This window comes from Lissotriton vulgaris, chromosome 1_1, assembly GCF_964263255.1.
Source record: "Lissotriton vulgaris chromosome 1_1, aLisVul1.2, whole genome shotgun sequence".
Taxonomy (NCBI): Eukaryota; Metazoa; Chordata; class Amphibia; order Caudata; family Salamandridae; genus Lissotriton; species Lissotriton vulgaris.
In genome coordinates this window covers 95,836,067-95,862,349 of record NC_141685.1, presented here as the reverse complement: position 1 = coordinate 95,862,349, position 26,283 = coordinate 95,836,067, and the positions used below count along the sequence as shown (strand labels likewise).

Genomic DNA, 26,283 nt, shown 5'->3' with positions numbered 1-26,283 from the left:
GGCCTGCCCTTATGGTGCTGAACTGTGGGATTTTACGAAAGTTCAGGCTCTTCTTAAACTGGGAAACATCTTCTTGTAAAATGTACTAAACATGGGTCCTGGAATCCCACTGACAGTATTAAGAGCTGAGCTGGGGTTCACTGGAGGATCTCACCCCGTAAGATAATGGATGCGAGTGTGGTCAAATCTATCCTTTGCATCATATAGTATGGTTCCGCAGGAACTGCAACAATGCAGGATTACAATAATATACTCCGGTTCAAGCACGCTGAGAACATTCTAACATACACTAGTTGAGTAGAGAAATAGAATCATCTGGAACTGATGAATAAGGCAACACTAGAATTGGTTAAAAAGAAATATTGTGCATTCATGTGGAGCACGCAAGAAGCAAGGAAAGGCATCCTTCCGACTAATTACCAGAAAGTAAAATGTGAACAGTGCCTGGAGCAGTTCATGGACTTTCTGTTCCCTGCTGAGAAAATGGCTTTATATCTCAAGTTCAGATTAGGAACTCTTCAGGTGCGGACCTTAACTAAATCATGGGTAAAGCCCCTGGAGGGGGAGCTGACACATGTCCCCGTACATAAGGGGGCCCAAGTCATTTATGCATTTTATGCTGCTGTGTGATATGTTGCATAAAATCCGAAGGTACTACCTACGTCCACTTTTTCTAACACGTAATCTGAGATGCTGCAGTGCAGTACTTTTCTTATGTTATAGAACTGATCGTATGGAGATTTGCCAGGCAGTTGCTTCGTATATGCAGACCTGCCATAGACAGCAGCGAAGGAAGCGGGTTCAAAACGTAAACCAACTGTAGCGATGGTTTTGAAATTTTCCGTTCATCTCTGGGGGCTGTGCTCGTCCTTTGACATATTTGCCCTCATAAACTGGGGCGAAGCTCGACTCCAGCATGAAAGGCACTGGAGAACCTTATGGACTGGACAGAGCATCGAGAGGTATTGTTGCACATTTCTACTTGTACCTGCACTTTATAAAATTCTCGCTTAGGTGTTGGCCGTCTATTGGCCCATATCTGAGGGTTTAATTTCCACCCGGCTGTCAATAAAACAAACTATTTGGACAATCCTTGTGTTTTTTAACACACTAGGTAACGTCTGCGCAGGAGGCTTGTGCTCTTCTTTTATTTCTGATGTTTATAAGACAGTTGTCAGGCTTGTTAGGGGTTTACTTGCTCTGAGTAGGCAACAAGCAGACGGAGATGCCGGTATCTGCACCTATGTATGTGCTTGTTAGCTGGTACGCTTTGTAAGATCTAATGACCGCTCTATCTAATTGATTGGTTTTAAAAGTGATATACGTCATCTATTTGCACTAGCATTTTACGTCAGATCATGGATTATGCGCAAAGTGTAGTATTTGTATGAACTCTGCTTGTCGTTTTAAATCAACAAGAATTGTGATTGTTTTATTATCTGCTGTAAATAACGCTGACAATAAACCTTTGCTATCAAGTACCACACCTGCAGGAATCCTCAGTGGGTTGTGCGAAGCTAGATTTAACATGGTCATCTGTGGAAGTGTGTCCATCCAGAAATCAGAGTATATCATACGGTGGGGGTCAAGAAAGGTTTATTTAAGTATCACAGATGCAGAGACCCCATCCATCAACAAGCTAAGACCAACGGACAAATGTCTCTATTCCAGCTCACGGCCTAGCAACCATCCCCACATTCCAGAATATCATGACACAGGACGTCACACCTTCTCCCCCCTTACATATAGAGGAGGAGTCACTTTAGTCTGGTGCTCAATTACATGTGTAGATATGTCTGGTGGAGCCTGATAACTGAAAGGCACGCATTTGTTTACATACAATTTCAAATATGTCTGATTTATTATTCCTATTACCGCGCATTCAACCTTGAGAAGGCCCATCCTAGACCAGTGTGTGGACAAAACACATGCTGACAAATCGAGGACAAAGGGATTGGGACATGGTCTAGGGACACTGACAACAAATCCTACATCAAACCTCACGTTTAACTGATGAAGCGCAAAGAGCGATATAAAGCGATATACTGAGAAAAAGTAACATTGAGAATTGCTGCAAACTAAAGTAAATTAAAAAAAACTAATAAAAGAACTACATATCCACAGCTGTGAGACCTGGAAGTCGATTATTTCTCAATATAGCCCTAGTTTATGATTACCTTACAGTGCTCACATTATCATCCGCGCTAGAAGAGATGGGAGCCTGGGGTGTCTAGTCACAGAAGCTCATTTACATACAAAGGGGGTGACAACCTGTTCACAACGCACAGTACAGCTTGTACACAGAAAAGGGTAAAGTCTTGTGTCTCTTTTTTCATTTTCTTTAATATATCCTGCACCTCGCTCTCTTCTCTTTCTCTCTCATTTCAATTCATCATAAATTAGTCAAATTCACTATTGCTTTATCAGCACGGCACAAGTCGGGGGTAGCCACAGTTTGAAGGGGTCCCCCCACTATTATCTAGAAACTTGACTCAGTTCCATCTAGCTCCTTAGCCTGCGAATGATAATTGTGACTTTGTGCCCCAGCTCTGCAGACACAGGCCTCTGAGTGTTTGTGTGAGTAGCACAAGAGAGGAACAGAGAACTTGACAAAATTAGCCCTTCTTTTGATTAATACACTGTAAATGTGAAACACATTGGGGCTTAGGGGCTGGATAAAGAATAACGTCAGGAAACAAACGCAAATTAAAAGCACATTTTATTTATACTCTGAAAACTGTTTAAAAATGTAATTTCTAAGTTTCACATTTCTGTTTAAAAATATTTACACTTTCAGTAATTTCCGAGTTTAGTTACAAACTAATAGTGGGAAAAACACATGCTATATAAAAACTGAAACCAAAAACTTATTTTTACATTATTTTATGTTTCTTGTTTTGTGTTTTTAAAACAGGCCGTCAACCTTTCATGTGAAAATTAGTATAAGGGCCTGACATCACTTCTTGTGATGTCACTACATGTGACGTCACTGTGATTTGCATATGATAATGGGCTCCTTCACTATTTTCCTTACTTGTGCGCTGTTTATTAGCATGACATGGGTCTATAGGTATTAAAAATAAACATATAAATTCACAGGTGTTCAGTCCATTTCTCTGGTGATGTCACACATTGACATGTATTCGGCTGCTTCTTCTATTTTTAGGTGAGTACAAATAACGTGCAGTTCCCCCTCTTTCCATTTCTCTCTATTTCTCGCCCCTTTCTTTGTCCCTCTCGCTCTCTTTATCTCTCACCCTCTCTATCTTCCACACACTCCTGTTAGCGTTAGCTTCATTAATGTCACTGCTACTTCTGGCATTCATACGACAAATCCTTTAGAACATTGGAGGACAAGGGACAATCAAGTGTGGAAGACGAGTTGCTGGGACTGCAACTGATTGTCCAGTCACATATACACTTTTGATATGGGATTTCGCTATTTCACCACATTCTTCAAACAGAGTCGGCTGCTTACAATGGCTCAATTCTGGTAAAAAGTAGAGTTTGGCAAGTCACAAAATGAATAGGGTGAGCCATGTCGGAGAGGAGCCACGGGTCACACTTAGTTATAAGGCCCGAGGCACGAGCTGATCCATCAACCGATAACACAGTGTAAAAGATGCAGCAAACATTACTTAACCCCTTCGGTGCTCATGACGGAACGGTTCCGTCATGAGCGTCGGTTGGCCTGTGCTCATGACGGAACTGTTCCGTCATGAGTCCATAGGTTATTTAGAACCTTCAGCACTGCAGCGGAATTCGCGCAGCACTGAAGGGGTTAGAAACAAGGTATATGCTCTTTTATATCTCAAAACAGGTTATCTCTTGAACACCTGTGCTTCACTTTAGTACATCATATATATACTGCAGTGGCATTTGTTAATAGTAATATCTACATTTTACCAATGAAGTTTCCCATCTCCAGAGCCCAGAGAGCATGTCCACTCTGGGTGTGTTTGGCTTATAGGTTTTATCACTAATCCGACAAGTTAGCTGAAAATATCGTTGTTAGTCCCAGTATTGCTCAGTGTTGCTTTTACAGATGGTGTGGTCAGGTGCGATTGAATGTTCTTCTTTGTATCTCTTCTTCACCAAATAAAAATCAACAATTTTTCTTTTCTTTTAGTTCACATTGTGCTAGCCTCCACTGTGTATCCTGGTATATCATACTGCTTTGCTATGTGTACGGAAGTGAACAATCACTGAAAACAAACACATTTATAATTCTGTAAATACTGTTATCTGTTTTCCTTCTTTACTGCTAGTCCGGTCTTCTATCACCTGGCATTTCAATGTCCCACATAATTTGAATTGAATCTTTTTCGGTAATTCATTCCTCTCACAATAACTGCACTGTTCTGCTCTTGTCTATGTCCTCAGATGGGTCAGTATTATTTTTGATGTTCTTAAGTTCTTTCCGGAGTCTCTGTGTTTGCTGATGTGTTTGGAGGTTTGATAAGTGACTAAAGCTCTTCCCGCATTCACTGCCGCTGAATAGTTCTTCCCCCGTGTGTGTTCGCTGATGACTTTGAAGGTGTGATAACTGACTAAAGCACTTTGCACATTCACAGCACTTGAATGGTTTTTCTCCTGTGTGTGTTCGCTGATGAATCCTTAATGCTGAAGAGCCGCAAAAACTACTGTTACATTCACTACAATGATAGGGTTTTTCCCCTGTGTGTGTTTGCTGATGTGTTTGGAGGTTTGATAAGTGACTAAAGCTCTTCCCACATTCACTGCAGTTGAATGGTTTTTCCCCTGTGTGTGTTCGCTGATGACTTCGTAGCACTGATAATTGACTAAAGCTCTTTACACATTCACTGCACTTGAATGGTTTTTCTCCTGTGTGAGTTCGCTGATGATACCTTAATGCTGAAGAGCTGCGAAAACTACTGTCACATTCACTACAATGATAGGGTTTCTCCCCTGTGTGTGTTCGCTGATGTGTTTGGAGGTTTGATAAGTGTCTAAAGCTCTTCACACATTCACTGCAGTTGAATGGTTTTTCCCCTGTGTGTGATTGCTGATGTCTTTGTAGCGCTGATAATTGACTAAATCTCTTCAGACATTCACTGCACTTGAATGGTTTTTCTCCTGTGTGAGTTCGCTGATGAATCCTTAATGCTGAAGAGACGCGAAAACTACTTTTACATTCACTACAATTAAAGGGTTTTTCCCCTGTGTGTGTTCGCTGATGTGTTTGGAGGTTTGATAAGTGATTAAAGCTCTTCCCACATTCACTGCAGTTGAATGGTTTTTCCCCTGTGTGTGTTCGCAGATGTCTTTGTAGCACTGATAATTGACTAAAGCTCTTTAGACATTCATTGCACTTGAATGGTTGTTCTCCTGTGTGAGTTCGCTGATGATACCTTAATGCTGAAGAGCTGCGAAAACTACTGTCACATTCACTACAATGATAGGGGTTTCCCCCTGTGTGTGTTCGCTGATGTGTTTGGAGGTTTGATAAGTGACGAAAGCTCTTCCCACATTCACTGCAGTTGAATGGTTTTTCCCCTGTGTGTGATTGCTGATGTCTTTGTAGGTGTGATAATTGACTAAAGCTCTTGACACATTCATTGCACTTGAATAGTTTTTCTCCTGTGTGAGTTTGCTGATGAATCAATAATGCTGAAGAGCTGCGAAAACTACTATCACATTCACTACAATGATAGAGTTTTTCCCCTGTGTGTGTTCGCTGATGTGTTTGGAGGTTTGATAAGTGACGAAAGCTCTTCCCACATTCACTGCAGTTAAATGGTTTTTCCCCTGTGTGTGTTCGCAGATGACTTTGTAGCGATGATAATTGACTAAAGCTCTTTAGACATTCATTGCACTTGAATGGTTTTTCTCCTGTGTGAGTTCGCTCATGACACCTTAATGCTGAAGAGCTGCGAAAACTACTGACACATTCACTACAATGATAGGGTTTTTCCCCCTTGTGTGTTCGCTGATGACTATTTAGGTCTGATAACCGTCTAAAGCACTTTGCACATTCACTGCACTTGAATGGTTTTTCTCCTGTGTGTGTTCGCTGATGAATCCTTAATGTTGAGTAACGACTAAAAATCATTTGACATTGATTGCAATGGTATGGTTTTTCCCTTGTGTGTGTTTGTTGATATCTTCGTAGGTTTGATAATCGACTAAAGCTCTTCCCACATTCACTGCACTGGTATGGTTTTTCCTTCGAGTGTATTTGCTGATGTCTTTGTAGGTGATCTAATCGACTAAAGCTCTTCCCACATTCACTGCATTTAAATGGCTTTTCTCCTGTGTGTGTTCGCAGATGATTTTGTAGGTGTGATGACTTACTGAAGCACTTTGCACATTCACTGCACTTGAATTTTTTTTCTCCTATGTGGTTCCACTGATGGCTTTGTAGGTGTGACAAGAATGTAAAACACTTTGCACATTCACTGCACTTGAATAGTTTTTCCCTTGTGTGTGTTTGTTGATGTCTTCGTAGGTTTGATAATCGACTAAAGCTCTTCCCAGATTCACTGCACTTGAATGGCTTTTCCCTTGTGTGTGTTTGCTGATGTCTTTGGAGGTTTGATAAACAACTAAAGCTCTTGACACATTCACTGCACTTGAATGGTTTTTGTCCTGTGTACGTGTGCTGATGAAGCTTGAGTAGTGATGACAAACTAAAGCTCTTGCTACATGTGTATGATTCTTCTTTCTTGGTTAGTCTCTGTGGGTCAGGTATATATTTATCTACATCCCTTGACTGTATTTCCTGAGGGGCCAACATGGCTGTTAAAGCACTTGTGTGTTTCTCACACACTTTATATGTGCGCAGTATTTTGTACGTTTGATTTCTGTTTTAACAATAAAATACAATAGCCACCAAATATTTGCTACACTCCTAATACGTAGAATGTGTCTTTGTAGGGAATTGTGCCTTTAGATTGGATTATGGCTGTGCACGCTTGCAGGTAAAGATGTATCTTCCTTTTGGCCGGTTCAAATTTGGACAGTCTGTTGCATAGTAGATAGAAGAGCTCCTCTTTCCATTACCCGACAGTTGTCTGACTCCGCTCTGTTGTGCTTTCCGCTTGTTACTGTGGTTTGGCCAGAAAGAGTTTACAATTCACCTAGAGCACGGAATGATGGCTTGTCTTCCTTTTAGAAAATAGAGCACTGCGATAATCACATCATACCGATAGATTTATCAAAGTTAGTATTTGACACTTGTTTATACAGGAGGTGGTTTGTTATTGTTGTTGCCTTAATTTTCCTAAGGTCATTTATTCGTTTTTTGGCATGGAGGTACACAGCTCAGCGTCTTACAATCACTGAACTGCCCTTGATGCTTTATCTGGGATCTGTCAGTTTGTGTGCAGGTTCATCTGTCGCCGACTGCACTGATGTTTTCCTGAATAGTGTAGCTCAATATTTCTGCTATTATTGAAGATTTACAGCATTCGCTTCATTATTGATGGTCAATTCATACATTCAAGGCTTGTTTTCTGTTGGATGTAAAGATATTTAAAATTACTAAATTGAAACAAAATTGAATGAGAATTCACAATATTTAACTGGTTGTAAAAGACATTTCTGGGGAGATTTACCAAATCTCCACGCAATGCAGCGCAGGCCTCCCCCTGCGAGGCTGCGCTGCGTGACAGGGAGGGAGCAGGAGAGCCCCATATTTTCAAAGATATGGCTCTCTCCTTCCCTTTCCCTTGCGCTGGCACTGATTACAGCAGCCCTGCGGCATGCACACACCTTAGCACCAGAGCGCTAGGGTGTTTGTGTGTGTGTGAGTCCAGCATAGGTTTTGTACAGGAAGTACACTCTTCCTGTACAAAATACTATGCCTAGACATCAGGGGGAAACCTTTTCCAACTTTGTATGATTGTTACACAGTGCAGCATGCATGCAAAGTCAGAAAAGGAAGGAGAAATGAAAGCATTTCTCCTTCCAAGCGCCTAGTTTAAAAGCCTGCAGTTTTTTCACGCTAAACCCAATCTACTGTATTTGGTAAATTGAGTTTAGCGTCAGAAAAAATGGGTGGTTGCACGGGAACGCCCATGCCCCACCATTGGCAGGCTCCAAGGTGCAAAGTAATGCGAAGCAGTGCAATGCGATGCTTCACATTACTTTTACGCTATTTGCTGGAAAGAAAATTAGGAAAAAAAGATTTTGCACTCTTTTGTGCCACTTTTGTGACGCAAACACTACGCAAAATCTTAGTAAATCGCCCCCTTCTTCTTTACTGCCTTTGAAACTTAGTAGGGAATATTTCATCATACACAAATATTTAACTAAAAGTTCTGATGATCAGGTGACATCTTATTAATGTCTGAAAACTAGGTGATTTAACAGTGTTCACTGAGTAACTTAGCAAAGTAAGGGTGCTTGGAGCTCCCAAGTGCTTAAGGTTTTGCATAAGATAGATGCATACGGTCAAGATTTCATTCAAACAACAATAGAGTTTAGAAAAAGAGATGGACCAGGCGGGGCTGCAAAATTTCCAGTAACTCTTTACGAAGTATACAACGAAAGTAACTCCATTCACACACTTCTCATTTCTTTCCTATTCACTTAAGACCATCGCAAATACCAACTCCTGTCTTTACCTTGCTGTTCATAGGTCACCTTTGACACTTTCAACAGCTCCCTTGGTTCAAGCATTTTTGGTTTCGTCTAACCTGGAAGATTGGAACATTATTGTGGTTTGTCAGGGTTTCCTATCGCCAGAACATCCGTCCATCTTCCTGAAACTAGTGCAGCTTACAGCACCCGGTTCTGGCCCGGAAAGACAACTTTAAAAAGCTAGTCATTAGTTTTTTCTAAAGTTCTGTAAGATGCAGCTCCTTCGGGGGGTTTTGTGTAAAACAGAGCGAGGGGTTTACTGTAAGGCCTGTACTTTACATTGTAAGCGCAGATAAGGCAAACAAACATTGATTCATATAATTTAATATTCAACGTTATCAGTCGTTTAGAGAATCCATCACAACCACTAATTTACCTGACATATCCCCGCATCAGATGTGTGCATATTACTCTTTTTCCCCCTTTTCCACCATTGCATGGCATCTGGCATGATGTTGTCCGTTTGGGGTTCATGATGCCACTTTGTGACCGGATGGGCATTTGGCAGAGCGGGAGGAGGTGTCAGTTATCCACAGGTGATGCGGCAGTTCTACCTTTCCATATTTCTCATATTCAAATTGACTAATTTCTTGCCTGCGACCCCCCTACTGCCCTCTGACTGTGCACTCACTCTGTGGGGTTCATAAGAAGTCAGATAACGGCCTGATAGTCACAAGGCCATGGATCTCACTTCTTCTACAACACTTATTGCCGACTTAGGGCCTAGTTTAGAGTTTTTCCAACAGATTATTGCCTCAAAACTAGGAGTTGGTGAAGAATTCCACTCTGCCGCCGTAGCTTGTGATGCAGAATGGAGTTTTTTTTTCAAGTGGTTCGCCAACGGTAAGGTGGCGAGCGCTTGTGAGTAAATATAACGCGCTAGACCTCCTGCTGGTTATAGTTCTCATTGCGGGAGGTCACGGCAGGTCGCGACCACTCGAGGGTAGAACTCTGCCATTCTCGTTGATGAAGCTGCCACTCGATTAGAATGTCAATTAGAGAGACAGGGGCAGCAGCGCCATCTGGCACGAAGGGAAGTGCTGTTCGTGCTGATTTTACAGTGCGGGACAAGCTCCTGGTAGTAAAAATCAGTGAGAGCAGCGCAGCTTAATAAACTCTGCCACTAGCAGAAGTCACCGGAGTACGGCAGAGTTTTCCTGGTGCTTCGTGGAGTTCTGCGGAGTAAAACTCTGCGAACTACACAAAGGCTAATGAAAACGTGACACATATCCTGTCTGCCTTATTATAATTGCCACGGGATGTAATGCATTTTTAATGGGGCGGGCAAGATACCTGTCACATTTGTGATGGAATAAAGCATCTGCTGAAATCTAAATCAGGCATTTGGTGTACATGGTGTCCAGTGTGGCTAGCTGGGCTTGAAGGATCTTGTGGATTGTGGGTCTCTCATTGCTTTGAGGTCACAGCCAGGCAGAACTTCTGTCAGCCGTGCCTTGTGCAGATCTTCCTTTCTAGGCAGTACTTCTGTCAGGTGTGCCCTGTGCAGATCTTCCTTCCAGGCGGGACTTCTGCCAGCGGTGCCTTGTGCGGATCTTCCTTCCAAGCGGGACTTCTGTCAGCTGCGCCTTGTGTGGATCTTCCTTCCAAGCGGGACTTCTGTCAGTTGCGCCTTGTGCAGATCTTCCTTCCAGGCAGGACTTCTGTCAGCTGTGCCTTGTGCAGCTCTTCCTTCCAGGCGGGACTTCTGCCAGCTGCGCCTTGTGTGGATCTTCCTTCCAAGCGGGACTTCTGTCAGTTGCGCCTTGTGCAGATCTTCCTTCCAGGCAGGACTTCTGTCAGCTGTGCCTTGTGCAGCTCTTCCTTCCAGGCGGGACTTCTGCCAGCGGTGCCTTGTGCAGATCTTCCTTCCAGCCAAGGGCTTCTTTCCTCAATGATTAGTTCAAAGGTCGGGAGATGTAAAACTGGTCTAGGTCATCTTCTTTATTGGAGTTCAACTGGTCAAGCCACAGAGCTCGAGCTCTGAGATGAAGGAGAGTCTGGATTTTCTGAGCTCCGTAGAACATTAAGACAGTTCTTCCGCATCTAACACATACTACAAGACTCCAGGAGTCCATGCTACAAGTGCTGCTGCAAGGTTTAATTAACCTACTGTATCTGAACATCCCCTGGCAAATGCCAACTAGAAAATAAACATCCTGCCTGCACCAGCAGAGTGCAGAAAGCTTTTCAAGCTCCTCGAGGTACATGGACTTTCTCTATCTGTCGTAACTGAAGATGTTAATTCTTGGTAACATCTATCGCCTTTGGACAAGGTCCTCCATTTTACTATCAGAATGTAACTCATCCTGCGCAGACACAAACCCTCAAGTCTGTATTGCATGAAGCTGGGTGGTTCTCATGCAAAAGAGGGCCCTCCACAAATTGCTGACATTTTCTTACACCCCCTGGACAGCTGTGGCAACACACAGACTAACTACACCCCCTCAGGGATCACCAGTCCATCTGCCAGGATCAAGACTCAGATCTTTCAACCTTCTCTGTTACCGTCTTTGGAACGGCCCATCTCTGAGATTCGTGGAAGCTCCACACTCAGTGAGCTCAGAGTTGCCTTGCAAAACCATCTCATGAGAGTGCAAGAAAAGAACATTAAGTGACACGCACTGCACAGAAGTGTAAATATATCTACCATTATTGTTCCATGTACCATTGTCCTAATGCTGATGTTTTGACATGAATTTTTGCCGTCTATCACAGCAGCTTCTTTGTTTAAAATCGTACGCAATAGTTTGTTTTCCATCATACCTACTTACCTATGTACTGTTTCTGACCTTACAACATCTCTGGCAGACATGTTGTGCTGTCTGCATAAATAGGAAGTAGATTGTTACTGCAGGAAGTGTCCTTGCAGTCAGATGCACTTGATTGGGATAAAAGGTACCATGTTTCTTAGAAAAGCTGCAACTATTGGAATAATAACATACCAAAAGCCGCGCATACAGTGCAATAACACAGACCAGGTACTAGAAAAACGTGATGCAAACAATGCAATAACACAGGCCAGGCACAAGGAGAATCTGATGCAAACAATGTAATAACACAGGACAGGCACTAGGTGAATCTGATGCAAACAATACAATAACACAGGCCAGGCACTAGGGGAGCAAGCTATCTTATCACCAGCAAGGGACACCACAAGCTCCCAGGGTCCATGTAGGAAACGCTGCTAGCGCCATCAGCCCATCCAGGCGCTCAACCTCAGTGTGAGAACTGCCTGCCCCAGCATCCCTTGCTTTCACCGCAGGCGCAGCAGTGAGGGGAGGTGCTTGTTGTCACCACGCTTATAGTGCTGCCTCTCCCCCGGGAAACGCGCGGGAGAAGCCCGGGCCAAGGGCTGTCCCGTCCTTGGCCTCATTGCCAGGAAGAGGCAGGGCAGGGCTACCCCCCTTTCCACTGGCATTAGGCATCTTGCCTACTCAGATTTGCTGGACATTCAAGAACTGTTGTGGACTAGTCGAGGTACTGTTAATGCGGGTATCTCCCAGCATTGCCCAATCTACTCTCTTTGATTCTAAATAATTACGCTCTCTCTCCTGAGGGGTTTGTGGGGCCGGTATAAGGGTGGCCTGAGGGTTCTCATTGTCCACTGGCCCAGAGGCCTGTTCATTGCTGATTGCGTAGACAGCTTGCTTTAGACTTAACTTGCACTATAGAGGTAGCATGGGGAAAAGGAAAACTATGGAGGGCAGTGGGGGAGGGGCGGGGAGGGATAGTAAAGGGAAAAAGGCTAGGAAGATACAGAAACATGGAGGGAGTAATTGTGTACTGGATAGGATAGACACCTGCATTAGCAAGTGCGAGGACATATTAGTGACAGATACAACCACCCAGGTAGCAAATACTAAATCCCCACAACGCTCTACCCAACCAGCTAGTTTAAACAACCCTACTACGACCCGCCAATTAGCTATTCGAGCTATGTTTCATAACCCACTAAAACAAGCGTTGGCATAGCCAATGGGTCTCGCCTTTGGGACCTTATGTGTTTAGCCATAGCTTTCGGCTATGTTGTAGAGCATTGTGGCTGCTGTGAATTTTGTTGAAAACTTATAATAAAAAGTGTTAAGCATTTTTGTTACGTTTATACAAACAAAGACAACATTATATACAACTGAAAAACCTGATAAAAAAAGATTTTAACATAACTTTTTTTGTAATTGCACTGCTGGCAACTTTTTCCTGCCTGTTCTCATTCTTGTTGGTTATAAAAAAAAATTATGAGAAAGCGGGACATAAATAACGGGGGAGTGTAGGTTGGAAAACAGTAATTTAATTAGAACACGAGTAGTGGACGGACACCAGGGGAGAATCAACAGATGCCAGATTCCAAGGGAGACTGATGTGATGATTAGGTGGTGCGCTGATACAAAATGGTGGTGGTGAATGATGATTAGTGCTCAGGTGGTGACAATATATGGTGTGGATTGGAGGTACATTGTGGATTGTGGAGTTGAAACATGGTGTTTGGTGAGTAATTATGCAGTGTGTTTTGGAAATGTGGAGTTGAAATGTGTGGCCTGGAACTGTGGTGTTGAGTGAAATTATGCTTAGTAAAATTGTGTCATGGTGTGGAGTGCATTTATGTTGGTTGGTGGTATGTGGTGTAGAGTGCATTTATGTGGAGTGTATTTATGATGCATTGAGTACAGTGCAATTAAATGGTGTGTAATTATCTGGCACTGAGTGGTATTATATGGAGTGTATTTATGTTGCATTGAGTAGAGTGTTATTATGTCGTGTAATTATGTGGCACTGAGTGGTATTATATGGAGTGTATTTATGTTGCATTGAGTAGAGTGTTATTATGTGGCGTGTAATTATGTGGCACTGAGTGGTAATATGTGGAGTGTATTTATGTTGCATTGAGTAGAGTGCAATTAAGTGGCTTGCAATTATGTGGTACTGAGTGGTATTATGGGGAGTGTACGTTGTATTCAGTGGAGTGTAATTTTGTGGCATTAATTGGAGTGTATGTTGCATTGAGTGTAGTGTAATTATGTAGCATATAATTATGTGGCACTGAGTGGTATTGTTTGGAGTGCATGATGCATTCAGTTGTGTAATTATGTGGTGTGTAATTATGTGGCACTGAGTGGTATTATTTGAAGCACATTTTGCATTGAGTGCAATTTAATTTTGTAGTATATAAGTATGTGGCACTGTGTGGTATTATGTGGAGTGTATTAATGTTGCATTGAGTAGAGTATAAGTATGAGGCGTGTAATTATGGCACTGAGTGGTATTATGTGGAGTGTATTTATGTGCATAGAGTAGAGTGTAATTATGTGGCGTGTAATTATGTGGCACTGAGTGGTATTATGGAGAGTGTATGTTTTATTCAGTAGAGTGTAATTATGTGGCGTGTCATTATGTGGCACCGAGTGGTATTATTTGGAGTGTATTTTGCATTGAGTGCAGTGTAGTTTTGTAGAAAATACTTATGTGGCACTGAGTGGTATTGTGTGAAGTGTATGTTGCATTCAGTAAAGTGTAATTATGTGGCGTGTAATTATGTGGCACTGAGTGGTATTTGGAGTGTATGTTGCACTGAGTGCAGTGTAATTATGAATCAAATAATTATGTGGCACTGTGTGGTATTATGTGGAGTGTATGTATGTTGCATTGAGTGGAGTGTAAGTATGTGGTGTGTAATTATATGGCACTGAGTGGAATTATGTGGCGTGTATGTTGTATTCAGTAGAGTAAATATGTGGCGTGTAATTATGTGGCATTGAGTGGTAATATTTGGAGTGTATGTTGCATCAAGTGCAGTGTATTTATGTAGCATATCATTATGTGGCACTGAGTGGTATTGTATGGAGTGTATGTTGCATTCAGTAGAGTCTAATTATGTGGCACTGAGTGGTATTATTTGGAGTGTGTGTTGCATTGAGTACAGTGTAATTATGTAGCAAATCGTTATGTGGCACTGAGTGGTATTGTGTGGGGTGTATGTTGCATTTAGTAGAGTGTAATTATGTGGTGTGTAATTATGTGGCACTGAGTGGTATTGTGTGGAGTGTATGTTGAATTCAGTGGAGTGTGATTATGTGGTGTGTAATTATGTGGCACTGAGTGGTATTTGGAGTGTATGTTGCATTGAGTGCAGTGTAATTTTGTAGCATATAATTATGTGGCACTGAGTGGTATTGTGTGGAGTGTATGTTCTATTCAGTAGAGTGTAATTATGTGGCGTGTAATTATGTGGCATGTAATCATGTGGCACTAAGTGCTATTATTTGGAGTGTATGTTGCATTTAGTGCAGTGTAATTATGTAGAATATAATTATGTGGTAATTATCGTGATACCCCAAAGCGGACTCCATCTATCCATGCACCCGGGATCTGGGGACAACACCCTTAATTCTGCTCGAGTTTAGCATAGTGCAGAACACAAGTCACCTTAAAAAATAACACTACATCACGATGCAGTAACAATAGACTTCTGCTCCCTGAACCCTGACACCCCTCCGATCACTCATGGACTTTCGTTTACCTTTGCCCGTGTATAGTGCTCAGCTGCCTTTAGGGTAGGTTTGCGCTCTACAGATACCACATATGTACATAAATATTGTACCAAAGCCAATCAGGGAGGTTCAGTGCTAAATATGTCAGCAATGAATGCATTTCACTTGCACGAGAATTGTGCGCAGCCTCTCGTCGGGTGGATGGGGTGACCAATTCTCATTCATTTACTGAACTGACTGTGTTCTTACAGAATACAAACTCTGGTGTGTGACTCCTTCTGCGGCACAGTGACTGAATCAAATCATTTGACTCGATTTACAGTGAATTCAAACCAAATGCGTCTAATTACTAAACGTGTGAACTAGAGAGAGAGGGGGCTTAGTTTGAATAAAGGACAAGAGATGGGAAGAGATAATAGAACATTATAAGGAACACAGAAGAGCAGGTTTAAGGAACAGGGTGGAAGAAAGGGTGAAACTGGGGTAAGAATGATCGCCCCTTAAGCATCAGTTTCAGGAACAAACTTAGAACTTTTAAAAGCTGCAGCGTCCCGCGAGTGGTGCACGCGCTTGTGTGAAATCTGACACAAAACAGATGGCATACTGCCTCCGCTGCTCGTAACCGCAAGCCGTAGGCCTTTTCACATGCGTCCAGAGCAATTCCATGAGGTCGTTTTCCTAGAGCAACGCATGCGCACATGGTTTCAACGGTCATGGTTGACAGGGTACCAGTGTATAGTTTAAAAACCAACAGCGTCAGTCCCAAAACCGGGAGTGATCCAGTAAGATAGCTTCTACATTTATTCCCCTTTGCACATCACTGTTTGATACTTTAATTTGTAAAAAAGTTGTAGGGAACAACATGAGATATCCCTGAACATAATGGTGCGTATTACTCGGATGATCAAATAAGCTGTGAAGGCTTGCTTGAAGCAACTTTTTCAATCACACTCTACTGACTTTGAAAATAGTGAATAAGAAACACCTTAAGTCAAACTCTAGAAAGAAAACAAAGGATGTGACTGGCACCAGAATTTTAGATAAAAAGAGAACGGAATGAAGCACATTGGCTGCCACCAGGGCCTGATCTCATTCCATGCTCTTGGCTCATGGGCAACATCAGAGGAAGAAGCTCTGAAATACTTGATGGCCTAATGATGCCCAGACAATCACTTCCAAGTTTGTCAATCCAGCAAGCAGGACAGGAGGAAAGGGCAAGCAAAAATCACCCTCCACCAGCCAAAGGGATAATCCCCATGTAGGTAAGGGCAAATAAGTAAACAAATTATTGGCCACCAGAGGATGAACGCCGACTCACTGTCCTGCCCCATTTCCATTCACAGAAGGCTGCGGATAGCCTCTTCCACATCAGCACTTCAGGCACTATCCTGTTGTGCTTGTTTTCTTCCGAGACTCTGGCTCAGGTTGCCCTTTTAGTTAATTACATTTCAAAAGGTTCAGCTATTTATTTAGTACGCTATAAAAAACCACTAATAAAGTAAAAATCGGTATCAACCAAATACTCCCTTACAATGTATCCCTACACTTCAAATATACAATTTTAATGGATTTAAAGTACAGAAAAGTGAAAGTTGTAGATGTTTGAAGGGGGCACTTTCCATTTTAGGTCTCACTTACCAGACATTGCTGTTGCGAGTCTATTGCAAGTGGTGCGCGTGCGCTGTGTGAAATCAGACACAAAACAGATGGCACACTGCGCGCCACCGCAAGCGGTAGGCCTTTTCTCACGCACAAGCATGTGAAAAGTCCACAGCAATTCCAAAAGGTCGTTTTCCTAGAGCAGCACATGCGCTGCTCTAGGCTTGACCTAAAAAGGGGGCCCAGACATAGGTGGTGAGGGAAACCTAGATGCTGGAAGCGATAGCCAATCCTCAAATAAGTCATCTGGGAGTGACAAAAAGAAGACAGGGTCGGAAATCCCGTACACTAATGGGTTTCTACCACTGGTGGAGTTGCTGTAGGAGGACACCGAAACGGGGGCTAGGTGTCACCCCCCTCATCAAACACAGCATCCCGAGACATGAAACCGAGAGCCAGATTGTAGATCTACCAATGTTTCCCAAGAAATACTTAGCCACATTAATACTCTCTGACTAGAAGTCAAGGATATGAGAACCATGATTGAGGGTCTTACTTCCCTGGTAAATCAGATATTGAATAAGGACCCTTCCTGTCCTTCTCGCCCCGTACCCACTGACTCTACATCTCATCAGGTGGTTTATCCAGAGCGGGAGATACCCACTGTAGGTAAAGCTCCCAAGTTGGCATCTTTTTGCAAGCTAGCCCCCTCAACCATATAGTGGTTCCAGCACCCTCCAGGACCGAGCGCCAAATAGCCCCTAGTCATGCCCAATACATGCAAATTGCAGTAGTATACCCCTAAAGTTGGCACACCCACTGGTCACTGGACCCACCGAACCACCCCCATCACAGCGCTTTACACAAAACCATAACGCACGACTGCCCGCGCAGTCTAATATCCATTTTCCTCCCAAAATTTACATTATTAACGTACCCAAATATGACCCAAGCAAGGGCCATGAAAATAATGATTCCCTGACCAACAAGGTCATACACTGGATACGCCATGTTAGCGGCTGTCGCTCTGTAATTCGCGAAGACATCTCAAGGGCTTCTAGGTTTACCTCCCGAACCTAATCACTAGATTGTATCGAGCTTACACTGAATGAGATTGATGTTGCAGAAAATCTTCTTTCCCTGGAATATCGTACTTTCCCCCAGAAAGTTCCTTGATCCCATTCAGACGGTTCTTACAGAACAAGTACGTGCCACTAAACACTAGAAAATACACTTTCTAGGTTAAGAGGTTTTTCCTCTCTTGAGGCTAATGATTGACTGCTTTGTAATACCCAGAACAAACTAGATGGTCTTTTTGCTCCCCATATGATTAAGAAATCCGCTCTCTTACCCTTAGCTGGTACTCAACTCCCTTGTCTTCATCCAGGACGTGAGGCTACTGCCTCTCGGGAAGCACCCTCCTTACCTGTAGGAGTATCGGGCCCAAATGATGTACTTATTGATGTTACAAGCGGACTGCGGCTACGTTCACCTGCTGCCCATGGGACATCCATGTTATCCTGGAATGTAGCAGGATTGAAGATGAAGACCGTCTTCCCTGATTGGTTCACTTTTATTGATCAGTTTGATGTCTGTTGTTTTCAAGAAACCTGGGCAATAGACCCCCTATACTGCTTAGGTTGCTTAAGTTACTATACCCCTGCAACATGTGGGAGTAAGGGTCGACCCTCAGGTGAATTGGTAATCTGGGTGCGCCAAGTTGACGGTTTTAATGTTGGGTCCTTGAAACACAGAGTAATGATATCGGTGCGATCAGGTTGAAGTGGGGCCAACAAGGGGCTGTGGACGTTTCTAACGTTTATGCCAGGGGCTCAAAGGGGAAGAAGTCTAAAGTTATAGCGGCTTTAGAAAACTTATTAGATCTACCGTGGTTCAAACATTCTGATTGCGGTGGATTTTAATGTGACTTTTGAGCCCCTCACTCTTGAACATTATTGTAGGAAGGTGTCATCTGACTGCATGGTTTCCCCCACTTTTTTCCTGGTGTTTTGCTGGTTTTCGACTTAGTTTGGCTGGGATCCTGCTATTCAGGACCCCAGCCTATCTGCCTTCTCCCTAAAATTGATTCCATGTACAATAGGTACACTCCAGTTTGGTTACAGTGGTACCCTTGTGAGTCCCTAGTACATAGTAGACTAGGTACTAAGGGAATAGGTACCCCAGAGGCATACCAGGGGCTGCAGCATGTATTATGCCACCCCTGAGAAGCCTTCCAAAATGACATGCACCCCTTACTGAGATATAGGTTACCTATATCTACCTTAAATCACTACACATAGAGACCTATCAGTCACCCCTATGTCAGGCCTTATCAATCTTGAAGGCAGGGTGCTTGGTTTCATGTGAGAGGGTGCCCATGTATGAGCAGAGCCCCTCTGCAGCTTTCGGAACCATTCTCTGGGGCTGTTCTGTGATGCAGCCTGACCATATACTCTGCATTATATCCTCGCGGTAAATGCTAACTTTGGGATGGTTGTACGGGAACATGTTGTGTTTGGTGTCAAACACTTTGGAATCCTACCCCCCTCCAGTCCTGGTGGCGGGGGTAGAATTCCACCCTTCTTGAGGGAGAGACATTTACACACCGGTCTACCCGGTAACCAGTTTAGAGAGCTCTGGCATCACAAAATGGATGCTGCAGCCACAGACACAAGTCTGGCCTCTTGCTGCTGACCGAAACTCCGGCAGGGGAGGCCTGGACAATAGGTTTCCTGTCATAGGGAGGCGTAAACACCTCCCAGACAGGCTTTAGTGTATTGGGGCTGGGTGGTTACACTCCAGGAGTGCTTTGAAGTCTGCACTGGGGGCACATTTGGTGTCCATGTGCATAGTCCAGCTCAAACCAGTTGCAGGGGCTACCAGCCCCTGCTCTGGCACGAAACTGGACAAAGGAAATGGGTGTAGCCACCCCTCTTTCCAAACCCTCCCTTAGGTGGGTCCCCAGAGTTAGTCCAACCCCTTTCTTAGGTATAAGTAAGGAACCCCTGGCAACAGGACTTTAGATATCCCTGGAGGAAACTCTGCAACTGAATCCTGGAACTTTGATGCTCTACTCAAGACTAGAGGACTAAAGAAATCTCCCTTGGGGTCAAGGAGTAACTCCCCTGCTTGGCAGTCACCAACAAAGCATTTGCCGGTCTGCATCTCCGAAGCTCCCGACGAACTCTGAAGTATCTGCAGCCCAGGAAGAGGATTTCCAGACTTCTCAGAGGTTGCCCCGAGTCCCCAGCAAAGCTGAGACCCACAGCCCTAGTGAGTGACGTGGAACTAGAACTCCTGGACACCCTGAACATTTGCAAGTGCATTGACTTCTTGACACCTCTTGCTTTAGATGTGCCCTGACTCCCCACCAAGTGGTGAGTCCCTCGGACCTTGCTGGCCCACACCCAAGCATCTTTCTCCTTTCTGCATGGGTTGCTGTTGCCAAGGCTTGATGGGTCTAATCCGGGCACCGATACTGCAGCACTCTGCATACTTCGTGGGTCAGCTCGAATCTAGCTCCTGGTTGTCGTCGACGCCTCCTGGTCCTCGTGGCTGAAGAGTCAATCTTCACCTCCTTCACCTGAAATCACCCGACATCGGTGGGCATCTGCCTATCGTACCCCTGGTCACTGGCAAGTGACCCAGACTCTGTCCCCTCTTCTTTCAGGTTCTTCTCATCTTCAATCCAGGCTTGGATCAATGCGGACACTTTCCACTTCGACAGCAGTAGCACTTTGCAGCAGATCGCCGTTGGATACAGCGACGATTCCCAACACCAAAAGACACCTATGCACCCGGCTTCCCTGGGTGAGGTAACTCGAGTACTACATTGCTCCTGTGGGTGTTGGCTCTAGAACACCTTAAGTCTAAAGGGGTTTGCTCAAAGTCCTCCTCTAAGTGTCCATTTTCTTTAATTTTCCAACCGCGACATTCCCAATTGAAGTTTAACGGTGATCCGCGGCTGTGTTCAGACACTGAAAGCGTGTCCCCTGTGGGTCCCCTGCGTCACTACCTTGGGTGGTTCCTGGTGGCCCCAGCACTTCTACAGGCTCTAGTCCTTGTGTCTATCAAAGTCGTGGTTCTTATACGACTTTATTGATATATGGTTTGGTATGCCCCTAGGGCTCAACATATATTGTGTTAATTTACTGTGTGCTATTAAGTTTTCTGTATGTACTTTTGCCTCTAGCCTCATAAAGAGACTAGAGAGATGTGTTTAGAATAAATACATATATTTTATATATATTCCATGAGTGGTCCTCCTTTCATTTGGTCATTCTCGAGATTATAGACTGGTAAAACAAGCTGCTTCACATTCCTCCAATACATAGCCTGAAGGCTGCTCCATAGTTACCTCAAGGATAGCTTTCAATAAAGGTTGCATGTAACCTATCATCAATAAGGATTGTTTGGACTGGTGCAAGGTGCCCACTAGAATAGTGGACAGCATATGCCAGGCCAACTTCTCACATATTAATTCAAGTCTTGCTAAAGCAGGCACGGCAAAGTGCACAGCATTGGCGCCCTTCTTCTTTGTATTTGCAGCAGCGTGCCATGAGCCCTTCCAATTTAATAACGCCTGTCGCTTATTTGAAATGCAGCCCACACAGCACTCGTGGGACGCCGCTTGTTTGTATTTGCAGCGCCATGCAGGATTTCACTTTGGGAGCGGCTGCCGCCCCACACAGCATTCGTGTCCTGCAAGTGCTGTGTGGGGCGGGGGCTGTTCTTGCAGTGGGGGCGTGCAGGGCCCGCTGCAAATGCAAACAAGCGGGCACCATTGCCCAATTAATGGATAACTTATCCTATGGCTTCATCAGGACCTTAAGTATTGCTACTGCTCTCCGTCAGTACCTCTGGCGGTCCCAAAAGCCGTCTGGGGCTTTTGGAACCGCCAGAGGTACCGACGGAGAGAGCGGTGCCTCCTATGTCCTGATCAGTGGCCAGGTGAGGCGAGGTCTGATCCTCTCAAAAGACGGGAAATCGTCATTTACAGAGGAACTGTTATCCTTATTTACAGGTAAAAATGTTGTATCAGATCCAACTCTTTACACACATTATATATTGTGTATTTATAACACTCACTTGCAGTAGCAATACTTAAGGTCCTGACGAAGGCATAGGACACGTTATCCATTAATTGCTGAAACATGTTGACCCTTCACATCTAGACAGTTACTTGTTTAAGACTGTCGTTTTGCACTGTTTTTATGTCTTGATCTCTGAGAGGCACGAATAAATAATTTTGCTTCCCATTGGTAATTTTAATTCACATCACATGCACACTACTGCACTGCTTTCACGATTCCCACATAATTGAGTACTCGCATCTAGAGGTCCAAATACAGCGTGTTTTATCGAAATAGGTCAAAACATCTACGAGCTCCCCTTTCCTGAAGCATGGGTTGCAGTCCTTAGTGCCACTAGTGTGACATTAGGAGGAGACCCAGATGATGAAGCATGTCACCACTAGTGATTTATGGGAATCCGTCCTTTTAATAGAATTTTCCTTCAGTGGGGGGGCGGAGCTAGCCAGCGTCGATGGCGGACGCGTGAGCCTTCGGCTCCTCGCCTTAGCCCCGGAAAAATCCTGTTAATTTATCCTTCGAAGTGTCCAATCTTCCGTAATCGGCTCTACTACACTCACTGACACCCCAAGGCAACAGTGGGTGACTTCCAGTCCCTGGCTGGAGAGTTCCTCCGAGTGGATTGAAGTGAGGTTCTTTGGCGATCCGGCGGTGGCGGACTGGGCCTGACGCCGCAGACTATCCTGGAAAGCAGGCCGAGCGACGTCACCTGACGAGCGGCAACGGAGCCCGGTAGAGGCGGTGTGGTGACTGGCCGGGCCGAAATCAAGCATTTACTCGACCGGAGCGCCCCCCCCCTTTCTTGGCTGCCACCCCACTTTGTGAACATTTGCCCTCAATCGTAGTGGGTCTTTGGTGGTGCGGAAGCTGTGCATTTGGACTACGCGGTGGCGCCTTTGCAGCTACGGAGTGATCGCGGGCGAATATCATCCCCGGTGTGCCCCGGTGTTCCCAAGGCCCTCCACTACACCTGAGTGGTGGATCCGGCGCTGAGACTTTTGTACTGATATCGCCCGGTGCCGAGTGCGGACTTTGCTGGAGTGGTTGGAGACTGTTGGACCAAACTAATGGGCGCCATCTTGGGCGCCTCGCGCCTCCAACACAGGCCTAGAGACTTCAGCGACCGACAGCAGCAGATCGCCGTCAGGAGAGACTCACACACTATCCTTGCCGACTGGGGGCAACGAGGTGCCCATTGTTTCTGTGTTCGCCTGCTGCTAGAGAAGAATATGGGGAAGAACGACGCCACGCAGGCAAAACTCTCCTTTGATCGGCGTCGACCGGAGGGACCGGATGCAACGGCCCCGGAGGCATCCCCGAAGGGGGCCACTGCGACTGGCCCGGCGCCCACAGAGCTTCGGGACATGTTGGCAGCCATGGAAAAGGGCATACAGGACAGTATCGCGTCTGTGGGCTCAAAAATAGACGCACTGTCGTACCGCATGGACCGCATGGCGGAACGAGTCGACAAGCAAGCGGAGCACCTGGACATGGCGGAGCGGCGTCTCACGGAGGCGGAGGAGGCGCAGACCGAATGGGACAAGGACAGGAAACAATTCTGTAGACTCCTACAGGTAATACGTGATAAGGCAGAGGACTTGGAGGCGCGCTCGCGCAGGTCCAATCACGGGAGGTGCGGAGACCACTCAGACCGGCAAAATGGAACTATATGTAGAGAAACTGTTAAAGACTCTGCTCGGGGAGGAGGCCTTTTCCCCCATGTTCATCGTGGAGCGGGCACACCGCACGTTGGGCCCACAACCGCAGCCGGGCGCGCCTCCTCGCCCCATCATCGCGAAGCTTCTCAATTACCGCGACAGGGACACTGCTTTGCGTCTGGCGAGGGACAAGGGTAAGCTGCAACATGAGGGCATGGACATCTCCCTTTACCCGGATTTTACGGCTAAAATACAGGAGGAGCGGAGACAGTTTGCGCCGTACAAAAAACAACTACGTATGCTGGGCATGGACTACGCGATGCTGTACCCCGCCAAACTCCGCATCAACACAGGGGGGCATTCCTACTTTTTCACGGACCCCAGAGACCTTCAGAAGTCCCTGAAGGAATGGACTCGGGAGCGCAAGGAGGCTCGGACGAACCAGGAAGACGACGCTGGTTCAGTCTCGCACATGGAGGAGCAAGACTAGATGGGTCCTAATGGAGTATTTTGCTCTCCTCAACGAGGAGTGGACACTATTCCTCAAATGGAGGAGCTGCACCACCCCCTTGGGGGGCGGTAAGTCTGGATTGCACTATGACTGTCAGTACTGTTAGAAGGTGCAGCGTACGAATCGAATGGACTTACGCTATGGCGGTTGTTGGAGAAGGGGGAGGATAACGCTGCTTGGGGGTATGCTCAGGCCAGTGTACAATGGTTGGGGGTTGGTGGGGTTGGGGAGCGCGTTGGTGTGATTTACTATGGACACTGAACAAATAGCGGGGCCGGGCTGGTGAGCCAAATTGACTATATGCGATAGAGCAGTTGGTGGTGCGATACCTTACAGGCGTGCTTTGCCCCGGTGCCTTTGGCTGTGTGACTCCCTGGGGAGTCGAGTTTCGAAACGAACTACGAATTGCTATTTTTGGGTTGATGGGGGTAGTTTTTGGGACCTGTCTGACCTGGTTGGGGGTGGTCGACAGTGGGTGGGTGGGGGAGCGGGGGGTGGGGTTGGGGGAAGCTACTGACGGGGGTTCTTGTTTCAATGGGTTTGGGGAGTTTGCAATTGCTTTGAGTGGACTGCTCTGTGGAACTGTACCCGAATTGAAATGCCGGCTGGCTATAACAGGGAAATGTGTACGGCTGTGTTTTGTTCTCGCCATCCCTGGTGATACAATGGTTCAAATGTCCTTGAAATGTCGAATGCTGCTTTGAATGTTCCCACACATTCCCCACACACTCTGAAACTGGTGACCTGGAACGTGCGGGGCCTGAACGATTACCGCAAGTTGAGGAAGGTCCTTAGCTACCTACACCGACACCATGTTGATTTGGCCCTACTGCAGGAAACCCATTTGCCTATCAACAGCAGGATGTTACAGTCTCGTGGGTTGGCGGGACATATAGTGGCGGCTGGCTTCACGACACATTCTCGGGGGTATTAATCTGGGCCAGCCCTACCTCACAATTGAAATTGATCCCGGTAATGGCAGATACGGAGGGTCGATATGTCCTGGCTAGATGTGTGGGTAAGGGACTTGACCTGTTGATAGTTAATGTTTACGGCCCCAATTATGATAACCCTGAATTCTATGCTGCCTTGTCCGCACACTGTAGATCTCATGCACAACCTGGGATATGATGGGGAGGGGATTTTGATTTTGTCTTTGACCCTGAGAGGGATCGCTCCGTGGGCCCTGCTCGGCGACCGGTAGCCTCCGTCTCCTACATGAGAGCCGAGCTGATCAAACTCGACCTGGTAGACGTCTGGAGGGACAAACACCCCTCGAAGGGCGGCTTTACACATTATTCGGCCTACCATAACGTCCACACTAGAATAGATTATTGGTTGGCGACTCCTTCGGTCCTGAGTAGTATTGGCACTTGCGAGGTTCTCCCGCGCACCCTCTCGGACCACTCCCCCATTCTGTTGCATCTTTCCACTGCTAGGAAGGGTATACCGGCCTTTACCTGGAGGTTCCCCCCCTTCGCTCTGTTGGATGATGTCTTTCGGGGCGAACTGGCGGAAGACATTGATAACTATTTTGCTACTAATCTGGGCACAGTTGATAACTTTTTCACGGTCTGGAAGGCATTCAAGGTTTTTATTAGAGGCATGGCTATGTCAAAACACTCCAGCATGCTGCGCACCATTAGGCGGGAGCTGACCGCTCTAGAAGTTAAGCTGGCGGACCTGGAGAGCCGCCAACTACAGGATCCTGGCACTGACAATGGCCTGGCGCTCACCCTGTTACTGTCAGAGTATCAGTCACTAGCGGACAGGGAAATTCTCTATATGGGTAAATACGCCACGGCCCGAGTCTACGGGGAGGGAGATAGGCCGGGCGCCCTTCTGGCTCGTATAGTTAAGGGCTCTCGGAAACCCCTAGTAATAGACAAATTGAGATCCCCAGAGGGCGACATGGTCGCGGATGAGGAACAAATTCTGGCGACTTTCAGACGCTATTATGCTGGACTTTACCAGTCCAAAACACAGGGCGTTGAGAGCGAAATGGACGATTACCTGGACCATATCGCCATGCCTTTCCTGCGGAATTCGGACAGGGAATTTTTGATGGCCCCCTTTCATGGGGACAAAATTTTGGAGGCACTGGCGGGCATGAGAGCGGGCAGTGCACCGGGTTCCGACGGGCTCACGGAAGGCTTTTATAAGACCTACAAAGACATCTTGCTCCCACACCTGATCACCCTCTTCGACACAATCTGTGAGGACGGTGAGATGCCCCTCACCATGCGTGAGGCGCTGCTGGTCACTATACCGAAGCCAGGGAAACCCTCGAACCTCTGCGGCTCGTACAGGCCTCTTAGTCTGCTAAACGTGGACGC

The 26,283-nt window shown here is 45.6% G+C and overlaps 2 protein-coding genes across 2 annotated transcripts in view; one reads left to right on the top strand and one right to left on the bottom strand.

The window, feature by feature from the left end:
* Positions 1-6,907, bottom strand: part of LOC147737543 (uncharacterized) — a 125,034-nt gene extending 118,127 nt beyond the window's left edge. The window contains 2 exon segments of the mRNA XM_086936202.1: positions 4,501-6,377; positions 6,618-6,907. Of these exon segments, the coding sequence (XP_086792328.1) occupies positions 4,501-6,377; positions 6,618-6,757 (2,017 nt within the window). The 5' untranslated portion in view covers positions 6,758-6,907.
* Positions 1-26,283, top strand: part of LOC147737542 (uncharacterized) — a 532,291-nt gene that overhangs the window by 351,181 nt on the left and 154,827 nt on the right. The window lies entirely within an intron of this gene.